At 38.2% G+C, this 19,591-nt stretch overlaps 1 protein-coding gene across 2 annotated transcripts; it reads right to left on the bottom strand.

The window, feature by feature from the left end:
- Positions 1 to 147: 147 nt before the first annotated feature.
- Positions 148 to 19,530, bottom strand: ZNF449 (zinc finger protein 449). Of its 2 annotated transcripts, XM_003805183.5 has the most exons (5): positions 19,417 to 19,530; positions 16,781 to 17,234; positions 14,939 to 15,143; positions 3,431 to 3,544; positions 148 to 3,242 (listed from the first exon to the last, which is right to left on the bottom strand). In XM_003805183.5, exons 2-5 carry the CDS (start codon positions 17,132 to 17,134, stop codon positions 2,359 to 2,361), a joined length of 1,557 nt encoding a protein of 518 aa, XP_003805231.1. In that variant the 5' UTR covers positions 17,135 to 17,234; positions 19,417 to 19,530; the 3' UTR covers positions 148 to 2,358. The 2 variants fall into 2 exon arrangements, with proteins under 2 accessions (XP_003805231.1, XP_063457715.1); XM_063601645.1 differs by lacking the exons at positions 16,781 to 17,234; positions 19,417 to 19,530 and adding an exon at positions 15,369 to 16,627.
- Positions 19,531 to 19,591: the final 61 nt, after the last annotated feature.

The raw sequence follows: 19,591 nt of genomic DNA, 5'->3' as shown, positions 1-19,591 counted from the left end.
TATGCATAATCACAGTGCCATGGTTGCAGAGAGAAAAGCGATTCCAACTTGGGATGAGGACAGAGTCAATTGCCATGCTTGTTGCCACTGTTCAGGGAAGAAGCTCTAAGTTGTTCAAATAATTAATTAGTGCAAGTGAAGCAGGAAGAGCACATACATTTCTGCTTTATTCAAATATTGCATAAATACAGAGCAGTTGGGCACATCCATTCTAAGGCACTGTTCTGGTTTGAATGCAATTCCACAAGAGAGAAAAGAGAAGCCATTACATTCTGTATTTTTCATCTCTACATTCAGACTCCTCCCATATTATATGTTTATTGCTACTGGGATATCAATTTGAGCCCCAGACTTATAGCAGCATCATACATTGACCTGGATGACAAGAATTAAAGATACATCCTGGGTCTAGCAATTGGTATAATTGGCACTTAATTACAAACTCTCTTGCATTATTCTCCACCTGTTTCCCAACTCTTGTTTAACTAAAAATATTATAAAATCTTTATGAGCCTGATCCATGAATTATATTTCTTTACTAGCTTCCACTAAGCCTAGAACAGGACTAGTTAGGCACATAGTAGATACCCCCCAAAGTATTTATATCACTTTCGAGAACTTCAATGGAATAAAGAGATATACTTTTCCTAATTGTAGTTCAAGGAAAGGATGACTGAATATCTTCATAAAGGGAAAATGCCTGAATGTCTTATTTCTTGTATTTTATAACAAGGAACTAGGCTCAATGAATATTTTCATGTTTTAACAGGTTTAACTGACAATGAGAAGTCTTCCCTTGCTTTGGGAATTTGAGCTGTTACCATGATTACATGAGAACATTTATATAAGTAGCAGTGTGTGTGTGTATGTAATTATAAGTAAAATTCAAAGAGGTTGAGAATCACTGGGAAACTTATACATTATCTGAATTAGTGATCCTCAGCTTCTTAAAATGATATGTGTATATACATATGTGTGTGCGTGTGTGTGTAAATGTAAGTAAAATTCAAAGAGATTGAGAATCACTAGGAAACTTAAAAATTATCTGAATTAATGATCCTCACCCCCTTAAAGTAGTATGTGTGTCTCTGTGTATGTTACACAAATTCATATATATTTTAAGAATTTTTCATAACACCCTTAAAACAACTGGAGATAACTAGGCTTGGGAGCAACATAACTATACTGACAGCTATAGAAATATCTGTTTAAGGCAGTGTGTTCCAAGAGACATTTGCAGAATATTAGTTCTGTAGCTTATTATTGGGTATATGAAAAAGGTTTTGGGGTCAAATAAGTTTGGAAAACATTGAGCCAAAAGAGGTGCTTTTTCTCTCCTTTCTAGAGGACCTCTCAGAGATTCTCATATGCTGATGTGCACTATGAACCTAAGAAGGCGAAACAGCAGGAAGTAATTCCCAAATATATTTGAAGAATATCTAGCAGAACTAAGTATTCTATGACACATACATAGGGAGATGCTGAATTAAAGAATGGGTAAAATTTTAAAAAGCACTAAAAGACACATGATTGAATACCAAAGGAGAGTGAAATACCAAAGGAGAGCAAAAGACCCTGGTTCTTCAGTCAATCAAAATTAAATTAGATTCTGCTTGTATAATTTCAATTGCCAAATGGATTCTTCCAGACATAGAGCTTACTTATCCTGTGAACAAAATAAATTACCAAATTAATACTCTGCTTTTAGCAGCATTACCACAGACTGCTGACTAAGCAGACTAGCAAACTTTGCAAAATTCAAAAGTAAAGGTTAAAATCTTAATTTCCTTAAACATAACAAATTTCAGTGGAAATAACCCAGTTCTTACCAGGCAAATGACATCCCCTTCATCCTTGTGTTCCTGACACATTTTTATTGTTTGACAAAATTCACTGTCTCCTTTCTTGCCACATGGGACACATCTAAAGCTTTGAATGAATATAATCATCTTTAATAATGACAGCAGAATAACTATAGTACTGCTATAATCAATACGTCTGATAGACAGGTTTATCCACTATATTGACCCTACCTCTAAAAGGATTGTCATAATTTATATGCTTTATGTTTACACCTATGATACAGTTGCCTTGGAACACAAAATTTTTCACTGTAATTAAAAAAAGAAGAGTTGTGCAGACAGAAGAAATCAAATCTAAGAAAATCACAGGAGTAGATAAATACTCTAGAATTCATATACCTTGGAAGATGGGTTTTAAAACTAGTAAAAAAAAAAAAAAGCTGTCTATGTTCTTATAAGCTCAAACAAAAGCTTCCAAGACAAACAGCCTGCTGCAGGTTAAGATTTTTTTTGAGTTAGTGTCAATTTGTGTAAGACCTGTTTCCCTTAGCAATTCTTAAATAAGTCCTCTAAAGTGAGTGACCTGGTGCATAATAAGGCCGGCTCTCTGTCTGAAGCTTTTAGAACAATGAGTACACTTGTATGGCTTCTCCCCTGTGTGGATTCTTAAATGAATAACGAGGCTTGGTCTCTGTCTAAAACTTTTCCCACAATAATTACATTTAAAAGGTCTCTCTTCAGTATGCGTTCTCTGGTGCAAAGTAAGAGCTGTCAGTCGACTAAAACTTTTCCCACAATTATGACATCTATGAGGTTTTTCACCTGTATGAGTTTTCAGATGTCTTTTAAGACTTGATCCATGACAAAAACTTTTCCCACACTCAAGACATTTATATGTTTCTTCTTCAGAATGGGTTCTCTGGTGCCCTATAAGATGTGACCGCCGAGTGAATCGCTTTTTACATACAGTGCATTCATAGGGTCTCTCCCCTGTATGAAGTCGTTGGTGTCTATAAAGGTCTGAACTACGAAGGAATCTTTTCCCACATTCAGGGCATTTGTGAGGTTCTTCTCCTGAATGAATTCTCTGATGCCCAGTAAGTTGTGACTTCCGAGCAAAACATTTTCCACACTGAGGACATCGGTGAGGTTTCTCTCCTGGACTCTTTTTCTTGTGGGGTTTAGGGTTGAGAGGTTCTTCCAAGTTGGAGTTCTCAGGTGTCTCTCCCAGAGTGGGGTTCTGCTGATCTACCAGTTTTGCTAAATCTCTCTGTAAATCCTCTGGGGGGGTTTCCCATTGATTTTCTAACTGTACATAGTCTTTTTGCAAAATGGGACCCTGGAGAGCATTCCCCTCTAAAGTTACAATAAATGGATACATAGTCTCCATTTTTTTCTGTTTTGAAGTATCTTCTTCATTTTCTATCCCGATCTCAAAACCTGAGAGAAGAAATAGAAACTGCAGATGATATTGTGTTCCATGGAGAAAAGAAAGTGAAGGAAAATGAAGAGTTATGTTAAACCAGTGGCAGGAACATAGAAATGCCTAAATAGAATTCCAAACTCTTTATTTAGGTTAAATTTTTCTCTTTTTTTTCCCACTAGTATATCAAAGAACAATTACTTACCTATCTTGGAATCAAGTAATTGTTTCATTTCTTTAGAATCCTGTAATTCCTTCACCCATGGCTCTTCTCTATTCTCCAATGAGAAGTTCATGTCAAGTTTTGGTAATGGATATCCTGGCCAGAAGAAAGATGGGAAGCATTACAGTTTGGCTCATCAAAGGTTTTTCCAAAATTTAGGCTGATTTCTTGGACAGATAGCCTCTTAGTATCTACTTCCTTCTCCATTACTATTACTTCACCTGAGTCTCTTACAACAGTCTTTTCTTTAAAAGATAAGAGCAAAATGAAAATGAGGTGGTGTTCAATTCAAAGCTATTCTCTAATCTATGGAAGGTGAGTGAATAAATTCTGTGCTGAAATCAATGCACTAAATCATTTCAGCATCTATTTTGATACTAGATTTGTTTAGGTTAGAGCTAAAATATAAAGTAAATTTCATAAAGTTTTGCCATATTAATACTGGGAAACACTGCTATTGAGTGCCAAATGAAGAAAGAGAGGTGAAAGTAGTAAAGTGTTTACTGGAAAAATTTCAGTGGAGTCTTTTGAATTTAAACGAAAATTGAACTGGGTTGAACCTAGCAAAAGCAGCATTTATGTTGGTTTCCGCTGAAGTCTAAAAGTGGATTCTCTTAAAATTAGCCCAAATAACTTATACAGGTGAAAATTACTATTACCCAAAATGACTACAAAATAGTATTTCAAAGTGTCAATCTAAGGACAACCAGGTGAAGTTTCCAACCACTCACTCTCGCCTTGTCTGACCACCCCTCTCCTCATTGACAGCTGGTGTTGCTTACATCCTCTTTTCTGAGCCCCTTATTCTCCTCCTTTATCTCTGATCAAGTTTACTGGTCTTCAATGAAATGTGGGCTGTAAATTACTAATTTGATATCTAAATGTAGGCTGATGTTTAAATATTAGTATTATTAAAATGACATTAGGAATTTAGTTTGACTAATGTTAATCTGACGTAAAATTTAAATTCCAGAACATTATATTCAAGGCAGAGGAAGTGGGCTAAAATACCTTGTTTTAGTTTTTCATGAAAAAAAAATTTCCTTTTTAAGATTAAGAAACTAAAGCTGAATTTCAAATAAAAGTGCTGTTTAAATTCACTATTTTGTTTTCATTTGGATTTCAAAGCTAAGAGTGAAATTACAGGGTAATATGAAACAGGTCAAATAAAATTCAAGGTAATAGATCAAAAGAAAGCTGCTGTGAAGTAAAAGATGGAGTTTCAATTGAAACTTGGAATAGGAGAGAATAGCAAAGGCTTAGGTACAAAATACTGACTTATAATCTAAATGAATGGTAATTTGAATCCACATGACAAAGCAGCACAAGTAAAAATAATTACGTAATGAGAAAAGACAGTATTGCTTCTTTCTTTTGTTAAAAGATGTAAAAGGCAACTGTATAAAAATATGTATATAGTGTATTGCTGGGCATACAACATATAGAAATGTAATATATTTCCCAATAACAGCAGAAATGAGGTGGGTAAGAGCAAAGTGTATGGGACTGAAGAAATGACTCCAGTTGGTAATTCAAATCCACAGGAACAAATGAAGAAAACCAGAAATGATAAACAATGCTAATATAACAAAAGTTATAATATATATGTATTTTCCTTTCTTCTTTCAGCTTCTTAAGAGTCTTAAAATTATATAAAGCAATAATTATAACAATGTATTCTTGGGTTTAAAACATTTTTGATGTAACATGTATAATAGTAATATCACAAAAAGGGGGAAAAGAGAACAGAGCTACATAGGAGAAACATTTCTATATCTCACTGGCATTAAGTTAGTATAACTTTGAAACCAATGATAAGATGTACATGGTAAATCCTAGAGCAACCACTAAAGAAATAAAAGTAGTAAAATTATTAAAGTAAGTAAAATATTACATGAGAAATATTTACTTAATGAAAAAGAAAGCAGTAAAAGAGGGATAGAAGAACAAAAAAGACTTGAGGCATATAGAAAACAGAAGGCAAAATGGCAGATATAAATCCAACCATATCACAAATGAAATTAAATGTAAATACATTAAATGACTTAATCAGAAAGCAGAGAAGGTCTGACTGGATTGAAAAGATCCAACTATATACTGTTTATAAGAGGTATACTTTAGATTCAAAGATACAAACAGATTGAATGTAAAGGGATGGAAAAAGATATATCATACAAGTAGCAACCACAAGAGAGCCAGTCAAAATAGGCATTAAAACAAACAAAAAACCCCTGTTACTAAGATATACAGGATCATTTTATAATGATAAAAATATCAATCCATCAGGAAGATATAACAATTATAATCATGTATGCACTTAATTTCTGAGTACTAAAATATATAAAACAAAACTCAACAGAAATAGTACAAGAACCAGATAATTCAACAATAGTAGTTGGACACTTCAATAACTCCTTGCACTAATAGACAGAAAATCTAGGCAGAAGATCAATAATACAAGACATAGAAAATACTATAAACCAACTAAACATAACAGAATAGAAATGAGAATCTAGCAATAAATCCATATACCTGTCCTGTGGTCAACTGATTTTGACAAGGGTTTCAAGGATATTCAATATAAAAAGAATAGCCTTTTCAACAAATAATGCTGAGACACCTGGATGTCTCCATGGGAAAAAATTATTATTTGGACCTCTACCTCCCACCCTATTAAAAATTAATGAAAAATAGATCAAAGTCTTAGATGTAAGAGCTAAAATTATAAAACTGTTAGATGAAAACACAGGAGAAAATTTTTGTGACCTTGGATTAGGCAATTATTTCTTAGATAAGACATCAAAAGCACAAACAACAAAAGAAAAAACAATTACATTTGACTTCATCAAAATTAAAAAAATATTTTGGGCTACAAAGGACACTATCAAGAAAGTGAAAAGATGGCCTACAGAACGGGAGAAAATACCGGCAAATCATATGTCTAATAAGGGACTTTTATCTAGAATACACAGTTGACCATTGAACAACATGGGTTTGAACTACACAAATACACTTACAGGCAGATTTTCTTCCACCTCTGACAGCCCTGAGACAGCAAGACTAAACTCTCCTCTATTCTGTTGATCTACATGTCTATTCTTATGGAAGTACCACACTGTCTTAGTTCATTTGTGTTGCTATAAAGACCTTTATAATGATCCACTTCCACTTAATGAATAATAAATATATTCTCTGCCTTATGATTTTCTTTTTTTTTTTTTTTTTTTTTTTTTTTTTTATTTTATTTATTTTTTATTATACTTTAAGTTTTAGGGTACATGTGCACATTGTGCAGGTTAGTTACATATGTATACATGTGCCATGCTGGTGCGCTGCACCCACTAACTCGTCATCTAGCATTAGGTATATCTCCCAATGCTATCCCTCCCCCCTCCCCCCTCCCCACCACAGTCCCCAGAGTATGATATTCCCCTTCCTGTGTCCATGTGATCTCATTGTTCAATTCCCACCTATGAGTGAGAATATGCGGTGTTTGGTTTTTTGTTCTTGCGATAGTTTACTGAGAATGATGGTTTCCAATTTCATCCATGTCCCTACAAAGGATATGAACTCATCATTTTTTATGGCTGCATAGTATTCCATGGTGTATATGTGCCACATTTTCTTAATCCAGTCTATCATTGTTGGACATTTGGGTTGGTTCCAAGTCTTTGCTATTGTGAATAATGCCGCAATAAACATACGTGTGCATGTGTCTTTATAGCAGCATGATTTATAGTCATTTGGGTATATACCCAGTAATGGGATGGCTGGGTCAAATGGTATTTCTAGTTCTAGATCCCTGAGGAATCGCCACACTGACTTCCACAATGGTTGAACTAGTTTACAGTCCCACCAACAGTGTAAAAGTGTTCCTATTTCTCCACATCCTCTCCAGCACCTGTTGTTTCCTGACTTTTTAATGATTGCCATTCTAACTGGGGTGAGATGATATCTCATAGTGGTTTTGATTTGCATTTCTCTGATGGCCAGTGATGATGAGCATTTTTTCATGTGTTTTTTGGCCTTATGATTTTCTTAATAACATTTTCTCTTCTCTAGCTTACTTATTGTAAGAATACAATATATAACAAATATAACATATGAAATATGTGTTCATTGACCATTGATGTTATCAGTAAGGCTTCTAGTCAACAGTAGGCTATTAGTAGTTAAATTTGGGAGAAACAAAAGTTATGTACATGGATTTCCAACTGCACAATAGGTCAGCACCCTTAACCTCCACATTGCTCAAGGGTCACCTGTATGAAGAACACATACAATTCAATAATAAAAAGACAAATAATTCAATTAAAAATGGGCAAGGGGACTAAATAGGTCTATGAAAATATACAAATGACCAATAAGCACATGAAAGCATGTTCAGCATCGTTACTCTTCAAAGAAAGAAATGCAAATCAAAACCACAATGAGTCACTATTTCATACCTATAGGATGGCTAGAATAAAAATGTCAAATAATAATAATAAATGTCGCCTAGGATGTGAAGAAATAAGAGTGCTTGTACACTGCTGGTCGGAATGTAAAAGAGTGCAATCAGTTTGTAAAACAGTCTAGAAGTTCCTGAGAAGTTTAAACATAGAGTTACCATATGACATAGCAATTGTGCTCCTAGGTATATACCCAAGAAAAATGAAAACATACATAAATACAAAATGTCATACTGAAATTTTTATAGCAGCATCATTCATAATAGCCAAAATATAAAAACAATCTAAATGTTCATCAGCTGTTGAATGAATAAACAAAATGTGGTATAATGTCACAATGGACTATTCAACCATAAATAGGAATAAAGTACTGATACATGTTACAACATAGTTGATCCTTGAAAATGTGCTAAGTGAAAGAAGCTAGTCATAAAAGGCCACATATCGTATGATTCCATTTATATGAAATATCCAGAATAGGCAAATCTACAGAGACAAAAAGTAAATTAGTGGTTGCTTTGGAGTGGGAGAGATGGGGGCCAAAAAGTGATAGCTAAAGGGTACAGGGTGGTGACAGTTGTACATATTGTGAATATACCAAAAAACATTAAATTGTACACTTCAAAGGGGTGACAATGTATGGTATGTGAATTATATTTCAATAACGCTATTTTTAAAAGATGTAAATGTAAAAAAAATTTAAATATTGACATCATTAAATGATATTAACAAATTAGTTTGGCTAACATTAATCTGAAGTAAAATTTAGATTTCAGTACATTATATCAAATCCTACGAAGTGGTGTAAAATACTTTATTTTATATTTTCACAGGGAAAAAAACAATAGATTTTAGATTAAGAAATATAAAATACACTTCCAATAAAATGTTTTATAAACTCACTATTTTGTTAACAAAGCTTGGTTTAAACCCAGGAGTGGGATAACTGAATGATGTGGTGGAAGAGGCCCCCCCAAAAAAACAGAAATTATACATTTAAAAAATAACTAAGAGTAGAATTGGATTGTTTGTAACACAAAGGATAAATACTTGAGGAGATGGATACCCCATTTACCATGATGTGATTATTATGCAATGCATGCAATGTATTAAAATATTTCATATACCTCATAAATATATACACCTACTATGTACCCACAAAAATTAAAAACAAAAAATTTTTTAAAGTTAGTGGAAAAAAATAAACTGGAGTTCATAGATTAAAGAAAGCTGCCATCAAGCAGAAGTGAGAAGGAATTGAAACTGGGGAGAGCAGCAAGTAGCAAAGGCTTAGGGTGGTAGAAGCCTGGAGGCCCAGGAGATCTCAATATGAAAGCCAGAAAAACAGTTTTGGGAATGACAGGAATTGTTCATATGGCTATTCTCATCTTACAGAGCACAGATTTGAAACTCTTAAGGTTATAGATTTAATCAAATATCACTTCAAAACCAGGCCCAGACACCTGCTCCTTGGGTAAAAGAAGTTCTACGACCTAGCTGAAGGACTAAAAGTAGCCCTGGAAGCAGAATCTGGTACCCATGAGATCTAAGGTCAGAAGTGTTACTACCAGGCAGCTGTGTCTCATGGGCTTCCCATATTGGCCCTCAAGTCTAGCTGCTACCTTATGCACAGCACCAAATTACAGAGGTTTGAGTACTTTTGCTTTGGTTCCTTGTCCCCAGCATCATACTCCTGGTGCCAGCTTTCAAAAAGCTTGGCCCCAAATTGGGTGCATCAGGACAGTCTCCACACCTTGGATGTGAGAACATGGTGCTCATACTTGAGCTTCTTCATGGATGCCAACCTAATGCACTTCTTATATGTGTAGCACAGCCCACCACAACCCTGTGGTCCTGAGTAATATTCAGATACTTCTGGACACTGTCACCAATTTATTTGCATTTCTCAACCTTATTTTCACAGTCCATGTCAGCTAAAACCAATTCCCATTCACTTTTGACCCATGTCTCACCTTTAGGTATCAGTTCCCATCCTCTACTCTTATATATTGAATAAAATACCACCACGAATGCTGAATAAAACTGACACTTACTGAAAGGGTTTCCACAGATATTTGCCCTACTCTGTTGGCCAACATAGCGAGAACAGTTATGGCTCTTACATAGCAAAGATAAGTGAAGATGAGCAGAATTTGGCATTCCTATATATTGTGGTGGGAGGATAAATTGGTACAATAATTTCAGAAGGCAATTTGACAATATCTATTAAAGTTTTAAATGCCCATTAATCAATCAATTCCAATTCTAGAAATTTATCATATCAATACCCGCATATATAAGTATTCTCCAAATGTTTTCTAGTTTGGCTCCATGGCTTCTGGGCCAATGTTGAGTGGCAATAAAAAAGCAGGCCTTAATGCCTACTTCTGTCAAGGAGCTCTTTTCTTTACCCTCAATGTAAGCTATCTGTAAAGCAACTATTATTGGATGAGTGGTTTTACAGTAATAGAAGAAACATTAACTGCTGGTCAGTAAAAAGAGAAGGGCCCTACACTCTACTTCTGTGAGCTCATTTTCTTTTTTAGCTCCCACAGGAATGAGAAACACAAAGAAATGATAAATGTTTAAGGTGACAGATATGCTAATTACCCTCATTTGATCATTACACATTGTACACACATATCAAAATATCACTCTGTATCCCATAAATAGGTACAATTATTACATGTCAATTAAAAATAAAAGGAAAAAAGGAGGGCCCTACAGATAGAAACCAAAGCCTGTTACCTTAAATTTAATCATGTCTCCTGGTTTTGAGACCATAGTCTAGAATATTAGTTTTCCAGTGACAATAACATATTGCCCAGGATGTTAAACTCATCCTCTGGCTATAGCTAAGAGATCCATCATAGGTATATTATATTTGACCAAATTAAGTGAAGAAATTTTACTTAGGAAAAATTAACTGAAGAAAAAAAAAGGAAATTATTTTTGATTTTTTTTTTTAAGTAAAAGGCTATTAAGTCCAGGCATGGTTGATTCAAAATACGCTCCCAAATTCTTCGGTATTCTTTCCTTCAAGAGATGGAACTTCCTTTTCCTTCACTTAAGTGTGGGTTGGACTAAGTGACTCTTCTAATGAACAGAATATGGTATAAGTATGGTATGTAGGTAGGTTATCAAAGACATTGTGTCATCCTCCTTGCTTTCTCTTGGATCCTTTGCTCTGGGGGAAGCCTGCTGCCCCATCATAAAGATACTTAGGTAACCTACGGAGAAATTCCTTTGGCAAGGAATTGAGGCATCCTGCCAGTCCCTGATGACATCTTCACAACAACTACAAGAGAGACTCTGAGCCATAAACATCTAGTAGATCACTCCTGAATTCCTCTCAAAAATAGTAACATGATAAATACTTTTTCCTTTAAGCTGCTAAGTTTCGGGGATAATTAATTGCCCTTCAATAGCTATCCCATGCAAAGAGGGAAAAGCAATTGGAGATTAACAAAGAAGGTGCTTCATTGAATGTTCCCCCCATCCTAAACTCAGGGAATGGCTTCATTAAACCCCATTAGCAAAGACTGTCTCGTAAGAGCTTCACTACACCAAGAAATGTCATTACTATAGTTGGGGGTTAGATATTAGCTTATGGTAAATTTTTTGGTATAGTAGAATAATTTGAAGAAGTTTAAGTTATAAGAATCTTCTGATGCTTTCTAGACAGCATTTGTTTGTCCTGTATTTTACTTTAAATTTTCATCTCTCATATTCTTCATCACCAAAAAGATGTGATCTTTTACATTTCACACACATTCCAAATGAAACCTCATCAATTGAAATGAAAAACCCAAAGCTTTGACAACTCAAAATGCAATCCAGTTTTGGTGTACGAATTTTGAACTCCATATTTTCAAAGATAAGCATGATATATTTTATGTTTTTAGGACTAGCGTCTCCTTGCCTCTTTTCTTTCTGATTGCATACATTCTAATATTATTGCCTATCTCTGGCATCAAAGTGTCCAGCATGAATTCAAATAAGGGATTTTGTTTTAAAGTTTATGTCTTCCTTAGGTCACTTTATATTGTTCACTTAAGTTCTCTTTTATTTTGCAATGAATGTGTATATGTGTTTTCAGTTATATTACACGAAAAAATATATATGCACAATTCATATATACTCAACAACCTAATTTTTTGCTGATAGGAAATAGGTTCCAAACATTAATATAAAATCAATTGACTTCTTCCATTACTTTTGAATTTCTTCTCCACTCAGCTGGCATCTTGTGCTTTCCATTCAGTCCACAATAGAATGTATTTCATGTAATACATCAAATATACTTTTGTTTAAAGTAAAAGTTTAAGTAACCTTTAAATAATAAAATAAGCCTTGCAACATTTTTCAAAGCATAATATATCACTTTAAACGGTGATAAGAAAAGGATAATTTCCTGTCCTCCAATTTGTAATTTTTATCTGTTAAATTAATTAATTCTACCTATCCTTTGTTAAATATACTAGATTTCCATGTGCTTTAGAGAGCAAAATATTAACACCAGATAAATATTGCTACTATGTGGTATTTGTACCTGCAGTGTTGACAAAAGGAGCGAATTAACATGGAGAATCAGAATGCAAATGCAGAAAGAGTTATACTTCAAAATATTACTAGCTAAGTTTTACTACTTGTTCCAGGCATATACACATAAACCTGGTTGTTTTGTTTTTTTTTTTTTAGAATTCCTCAATAGACTATGAAATGTAGATGATGTAAAGCTTGGAACATAAATGGCAATAGTTCTGCTTTGACCACAATATGTATACTTGTAAAGTTTTCCTCTTTTGTCACTTTTATTTAAAAATATGCTGGAGACCCATAAGCACCTCAAACTCTGTATGTTCAAATCTAAACTCAACTTGACCCACCGAATCTGATCTTCCTCTTTTGTTTGTCATGTCAGTGAATAACATTACCATCTACCCAGTTCAATGGCCAGAAACCTGGATTCCATCCTTACTCCCTTCTTCTCCATCACCCTGACACCCAATCACCAAGCTCTATATTTCACACCTGCTAAGTATCTTTTGAATTACATTTTCACTCCATCATCACCAACATGCCCTTGCTCTAGAACAACATCTTCTCACCTGAATGATGGCAACAACCTCCCAAATGGGGTCCCTGCTTTCAGTAGTATGTATCCATTCCTACTATAGCCAGAATAATCTCCTAAAATGCAAATTTGTGTGTATCATTCTGGTACTGGAGAACCTCAAAATGGTTCCCCACTTCCCTGATAATCAAGTGTGACTTCTCCATGAGGCTGCAAGTTCTTCGTGACCCAGGACCCTGCTTCTCTCTCCAGCCTCTTCTATTGCCACTCCTGCCCCACTGCTCTTCTATGTCCCTTGCACTGCAGCAGGAGGTCTTCTCTCTGCCTTCAGAACGTTGCACATGTTGTTGCTTTTGATCCCAGCCCTCTCCGCTTCCCATGTACACCACTCCACAGGCTCACTTTGATCCATCCTGTAGGTTTTAACCCAGATCCTCCTTCCTTCAGACTTCCCTCTCAGCCAAAAGCTGGTTAGGTGGCCCTCCTCCATGCTCCTGGGCATCCTATTCCTCCCAACATACCATTTACTGTCAGATTTCTGTTACATACAGGACAAAACGTCCTACTAACATATCTGAATTGTCCACTGAACTGTAATCTCCAGGATGACCAGAGCTGCTTTCCAACCTTGTGTGCTACTGAATCCCCAGGGTCTGGCATGGTGTCTGGCTCCTCAAAGGTGCTCGTAGATAGTGTACAAATGAATAAATGATATTAATATGATGTGGAAAGGGGCATGGTTCCTAATCCTGGGTACTGAGCTAGTTATGGATGGATCAGACATTTATATTTTATAACTTGGACAGTTCTTATTTTCATTTTTTATGTGTCTTCTGTGGTCTCAGTATTTAACAGTCTCTTGAACGTGCGAACATGTTGAAACAGTACCTGGGGGAGTCAGGGGAGAGGATTCTGGCCACACTCGGGCCAAAGCTTTAATGTGAGGGGTAGAAGAGGTACAGGGAACACTGGGTAAGAAAATCCCAAAGGAGAAGCCGGGTGTAATGGCTCACGCCTGTAATCCCAGCACTTTGAGAGGCCAAGGCAGGCGGATCACCTGAGGTCAGGAGTTCAAGACCTGCCTGGCCAACATGGTGAAACCCCGTCTCTACGTGTGATAGTGCATGCCTGTGATCCCAGCTACTTGAGAGGCTGAGGCAGGAGAATCACTTGAACCTGGGAGGTGGAGGTTACAGTGCGCTGAGATTGCGCCACTGCACTCCAGCCTGGGCGACAGAGCAGGACTCCCGTCTCAGAAAAAAAAAAAAAAAAATAGAAAACCCCAAAGGGGGATAAAATATAGGAGCAACTGGACTATGTGATCTTGCTGCCTTTCTCCACTTGGACTTTCTCCTTCTAGAACTAATCCCTGTGGTGTCTGGGCCAGTGATTCTCAAACCTTAGTGTGTGTAGCACTCACCTGCAGAGCTTGCTAAACATGCACCTGTGGTGTTCATGCTGCAAATGGTCTGCTTACTACAGTTTGAAAAACACTGTAATAGGTTTTGATTTAATGAGGTAGATATTTCCTTTAGACTGCAGTAAGTGGTTGATCTTACAGGATCTAAATAGACTATATTACTAAAGTATTAAGTTTGAATAAGGCTCTGATGCCATAAAAGCAACCGAGGCCCTTGGGGCCCACAACATCACAGTTCCTGTTGATTAAAATTGGGCTGAGAAATGAGTCCTTATCCAGAATCCAAACTCCCATAGTTTTCCTGTGTAACATTCTTGATCAAAAGCCTCCTTATCAGGGTCATTAGCTTAAAGGGTTCCTAATCCCAGGGTTCTATCCAAAGTGCTTTATTCCCTACTATTCCCAGAGAGACTTTTTCCTCTTCTTTATCTGAGTGGTCAATTTCCATTGGGTAATTGGTGTTTCTAACCCAACCCCAACCCTTGAGAGTTCCTGAACTCTCAAAACAGAAACAAAAGAAAGGAGAGAAACCCTTGCCTTACCAGGGTCCAGAAAGTTCTGACATTCTCCAGTAGCACTATAGTTCAGCTCCGGTGGCCCTGCCTGTGGGATCCATGCCTCTGCTACTGGGGCCTCCTGGGCAGGTCCCATTACCTGGAGTGCAGGTGACTCTAGGTGCATGGTTGGTGGTATGTGTGCCGTTCCCACTGGTGCCAGTTCTTCCAAGAGCATGTCATGCATATCAACCTGGGGGAAATGCCAGAACCATCACTCTCAAGTCTAGACCAACAGTGCCCAGTAGAATTGTATGAGAATCATGCATGTAATTTTAAATTTTCTAGTGGCCATATGAATAAATTTTTTAAAAAGTAAGGCCAATCTTAATAGTACGTGTTACTTAATCCAATGCAAACAATCAGGATTTCAACATGTAATCAATATGAACAATTATTAGTGAGATATTTCACCTACTTTTTTCATACCAAGTCTTCTGCATGTGGTGTGTATTTCATACTTACAGCAGATCTCAATTTGCATTGGCCATATTTCAAGGGCTCAAGAGCTGTACATGACTAGTAGTGACTGTATTCAGCAGCAAATGTCTAGACCACATGAAGATAAAATCTTATATAGTAAACAAAACCAAGGAGACAGAGAAAGGAAGGGCAACCACCAACCCAAGTACCCTAGGGAGACAGAAAACTTCAGAAGACTCCTGTTCAGGAGCCCTGAAGCTAACAGCTCCTGCAGAGAACCCCCATAGACAAGACTGGAGTATCCCTGATGCCCATCTGGAAGCTCCTGCTCCCTTTTCCCAAAGATACTGCCCTCTCTCAGTCACGGCACTTCTGAAAAGAGGCTTTACACAGTCATTCTGAATGGCAGACAGTGCCACTGTCCCCATGGGGAGTTTTGGATATGCTGACAGGTGGTGGCTATCAGAATTTAATGGAACATAATTTACAATGCAGAATTGTTCCAGGTCCCTACCAAGTGTGGAATGTCCCACTCAAACATTCATGTGAGTAAAAAGAACCTGTCAAGAACCCCACCTTGTTGGTCAAATAAGTACAATTGTTTGTTTTGTTTTGCATAGTTTCAGCACAAATGAAATTTTCTAGGAATGCACTAATGTGAAAAGCAAAGACTACACTGCTTATTGTTCAGATTTACCTAGAGTCGTATGCCATTTTGGAAAATCACATGACGAGGAGCAACACTGTTCGTAGTACTTGAGCTTTATCAGTCTGAATTTCTGGCTGTCCCATTCACAATGATTCTAAGCATAGATGCAAACATCTGACAACTTCATGACATTCGGTCAGGCCCAAGCATGTATATGTACAAATCCCTATCAATTTATAACAAACTATGTTTCTTTTCCTTTATATTCCTTCTAGACTTGACTCAGGGTTGGCAAACTTTATAAAGAGCCAAATAGTAAATATTTTAGGCACTGTGGGGCACATTCACTGTCAGTTCTTCTCCTTCCTCTTTTTTTCAATGACCTTTCAACAAGATAAAAAAACCATTACATACAGAGTATACAGATAAACAGGGTATGGCTAGAATTGGCCTTCAGGCCATGGAGCAATTTACTGATGCTTTGGGTTGATGTATGTGGGTAGATTATATTGTCTATCAATTTCATTTGTGCATAGTAAAGTGGACATTATAAACTATTTGTTATAGAAGGGGAATTGAGTCTGATAGAGTTAAAAGCACTGACTCATTTGCTGAGTTCAGCAGAAGAGAAGAAGGAAGAGGACTCTGGAGAAATCTTGAGGCTGGGGAATGACATAGAGACAAATGTGTGGTCTAGTCCCAGCTGCCTCAGCTACTTCCTTTGGACCAATCACAAAGATCCCACATTCTTTTCTTACCTGCTGCTCTGGTATATCAAGTTCTCTCTGTAAGTCTTCTATCAGTGACACAACTCTTTCTCTATTCTCTGGGCAGTGCTCCCTCACCCAGGTCTCTATCTCTGTGGGCAGGATAGTTAAGAATTGCTCCAACACTAGCAGCTCCAGGATTTGTTCTTTAGAGCGCATCTTTGGCTTCAGCCATTGACAGCAAAGCTCCCAGAGTTTGTTAAATGCTTCATGAGGCCCAGCTGCTTCTCTGTACTGGAACTGCCTGAAGCGCTGACGGAAAACTTCACAGTCAGTATCATATTCTTGAAACACAGAGCCTTGATTCAAGGATGCCTGGATTGCACAACCCAGGGCCACAGCCATCGCCCCCTTCCAGCAGTTTACAGTTTATCTGGAGCCTCACTTCTCAGATTCCGACTTGTTTCTCTCTGAAATCGTTGGGGTGGGAGGGAGCCACCTACAGCTAAGGACAGAAAAAAATGAGAAAGGAGAAACAGGAGTGGTCACAAGAGGGCTTACTTACCTCGGTTAACTTCTTTTTTACCAAAGAACCTGTTAACTTCTTTTTTACCAAAGACCTAAAGTAGTTCGTTATTTTTCTCTTGGTTTTGAGAATCTGATGAAAGCTTCAGACTCACTTCCTAGAAAAATACACATACACATCCTTTTCTGCATCTAGTTTCAAAAGTTTATAAAATCTCAAAGCCTCTAGAATTGCGCTTGCTGTCCAATATGGTAGCCAACAGCCCCATGTGACACTTTAAGTTTAGTCAAAAATTTAGTTTCTCAGTAATATTAGCTAAATTTCAAATGCTTAATAGACTTCACTGCAAAAAGGTCTATTGGACAGTTCTGCTCTAGAATTCCATGGTCCCAGGCTAAGGACCGTGAATTTATTAATAAATGAACCCTTATAGATCTCTTTGCATTTAACCCATTCCCAGTTTAATTCCAATTGTCATGTGTTTCTGAATATATGTAGATCTCAAAAGAAATGGTGAAGGAATACTAACAATACTTCCAAAAAACTCTGAAAGTCCATCTAGCTTTAAGTACCTCCTGATGGCCTTCGACCAAAGTGAACTTAGGTAGAGCCATGGTTTGCAAAGGCAGCAAATTGTCCATCTCTCATTCTTGTCCTCACCGAGTCTGCGTAATTCCCCCAGTAACCCCATGCCATTCCTTCCCCACTCCCCTCCACCATAGCATTCCAAGAGGATCTCCTATGTGAAAAATACACTGCAATAGGGAGGCCATTAGGAATTTGCTATGCATTCACAACAACGGATATTTATTGAGTTCATGCTATGTGCCAGGTACTGTTCTAAGCATTCTACATATACTTGTCAGTTAACCCTCACCCAAGGTTAGGAGTTGGGTACTAGTATTATCCCCTGGATACAGATGAGGGAATTGAGGTTTGAGGCTTAGGGGGATTGAACAACTTGTCTAAGGTCACATGGTAAATGCCAGAGGGAAATGGTGATTACGTCAAAATCTATATTCTCCAGCAATCAAAAGGTCTAAAAACATCAAAATGTTCTTGGTATAGTCTTTGAGGTCACAGAGACAGTCACATACATGTTTCTACAGGTCTCAAGACCTGTATCTGCCCATGTGCCTTGGGTCCTCTCTCTCTGCATGTGCTGAGACAGCTGCTGTAGTTGTCCTCTTCTCTGGAGGGGATTCAAGGGAAAAAAAGTACTCATGACTCTCTTCCTCCCCAGTCAACCTAAATCAGCACTCTGTCCTTGTATCCCCCTTTACCATGATGGTAGCCCGACTTTAGCAGATCGGTTTAGGTATGATAACCTGTTAGCTGTGTGACCCTGACACCCAGTGCCTCTTTTGTAACAGAAGATAATCATAGCATCTACTTTATAAAAGTTCTGCATGGATCCAATTGCATGCGAAGCGAATAGCAGCATGCCCGGCACAGAGGAAGCACTCAATTAAAGTTTATTGCTTGTCAGGAGTCATTCCTAGGGGGCCTCTATTTCCCAGAGTCTAGGCACCTAACCGTTGCTGGAGGGCATCCAGGAACTGTGCTGTTTTTGGCTCTGGACCCACCCGTTAATCTGCTCCAGCCTCACAGCTGGCCAGCCCTTCCCTGACTGACCCAAAACCTTCCACCACGTCTACCAGGGAATTGACCCTTCGGGTTTCCTTCGATGGACCCTTCCCAGAGAAACGTTCATTTCACTGTGGGACCAGTAATTTCTCTCCAAACCTTCTCGTAGAGAATCCACCCTCATGGGGCCTATAAGAAAAGCGATGTGTGTAAAGAGAGCACTTGAGGAACGGCAAGAGTGACACGTCCCTAAAAAGTGTAAAAGCTGATTCAAATTCGGATGCTAGTGTCTCGGGCGCGGCCCCTGTTCGCTCTTGGGCGACGAGGCCCCGACGCCTGGAGGGGAGCTCCCAGCCCAGAAGGACTCCCGGGAAGGCCCGGTCGGGTCGCAGGGAGTGGCGGCGGGGACCCTGGCCGGATAGGGGCCCACCGCCCACCACTCCTTCCGGCGCCCGCCGCCCGGGGCACAGCTGGAATCACCCAGTTAGCATGGCCCCGGCCACGGAAAGGAGCCCCGCTACCCGCGCCCGCGCCCCAGGGAACGGCCACGCCCTCTGGCCGCTCGGGGACTCACCGCCTCAGCGCCCACGGTTCTCCCAAGCTCACCGGCAACTGCCCAGGGCGCAGGCGCGGGACTGTGCTACGGACTACATCTCCCGGCAGGCCACACGCCGCCCGCCGCGCTGTGCGCCCACAGGGATGCTGACGTGGGAGGGGCTGGGACTCTTCCTGGCTTCCAACCAGCCTCA

This window comes from Pan paniscus, chromosome X (genome assembly GCF_029289425.2).
Source record: "Pan paniscus chromosome X, NHGRI_mPanPan1-v2.0_pri, whole genome shotgun sequence".
Taxonomy (NCBI): Eukaryota; Metazoa; Chordata; class Mammalia; order Primates; family Hominidae; genus Pan; species Pan paniscus.
This window is presented reverse-complemented; position numbering and strand designations above follow the sequence as displayed.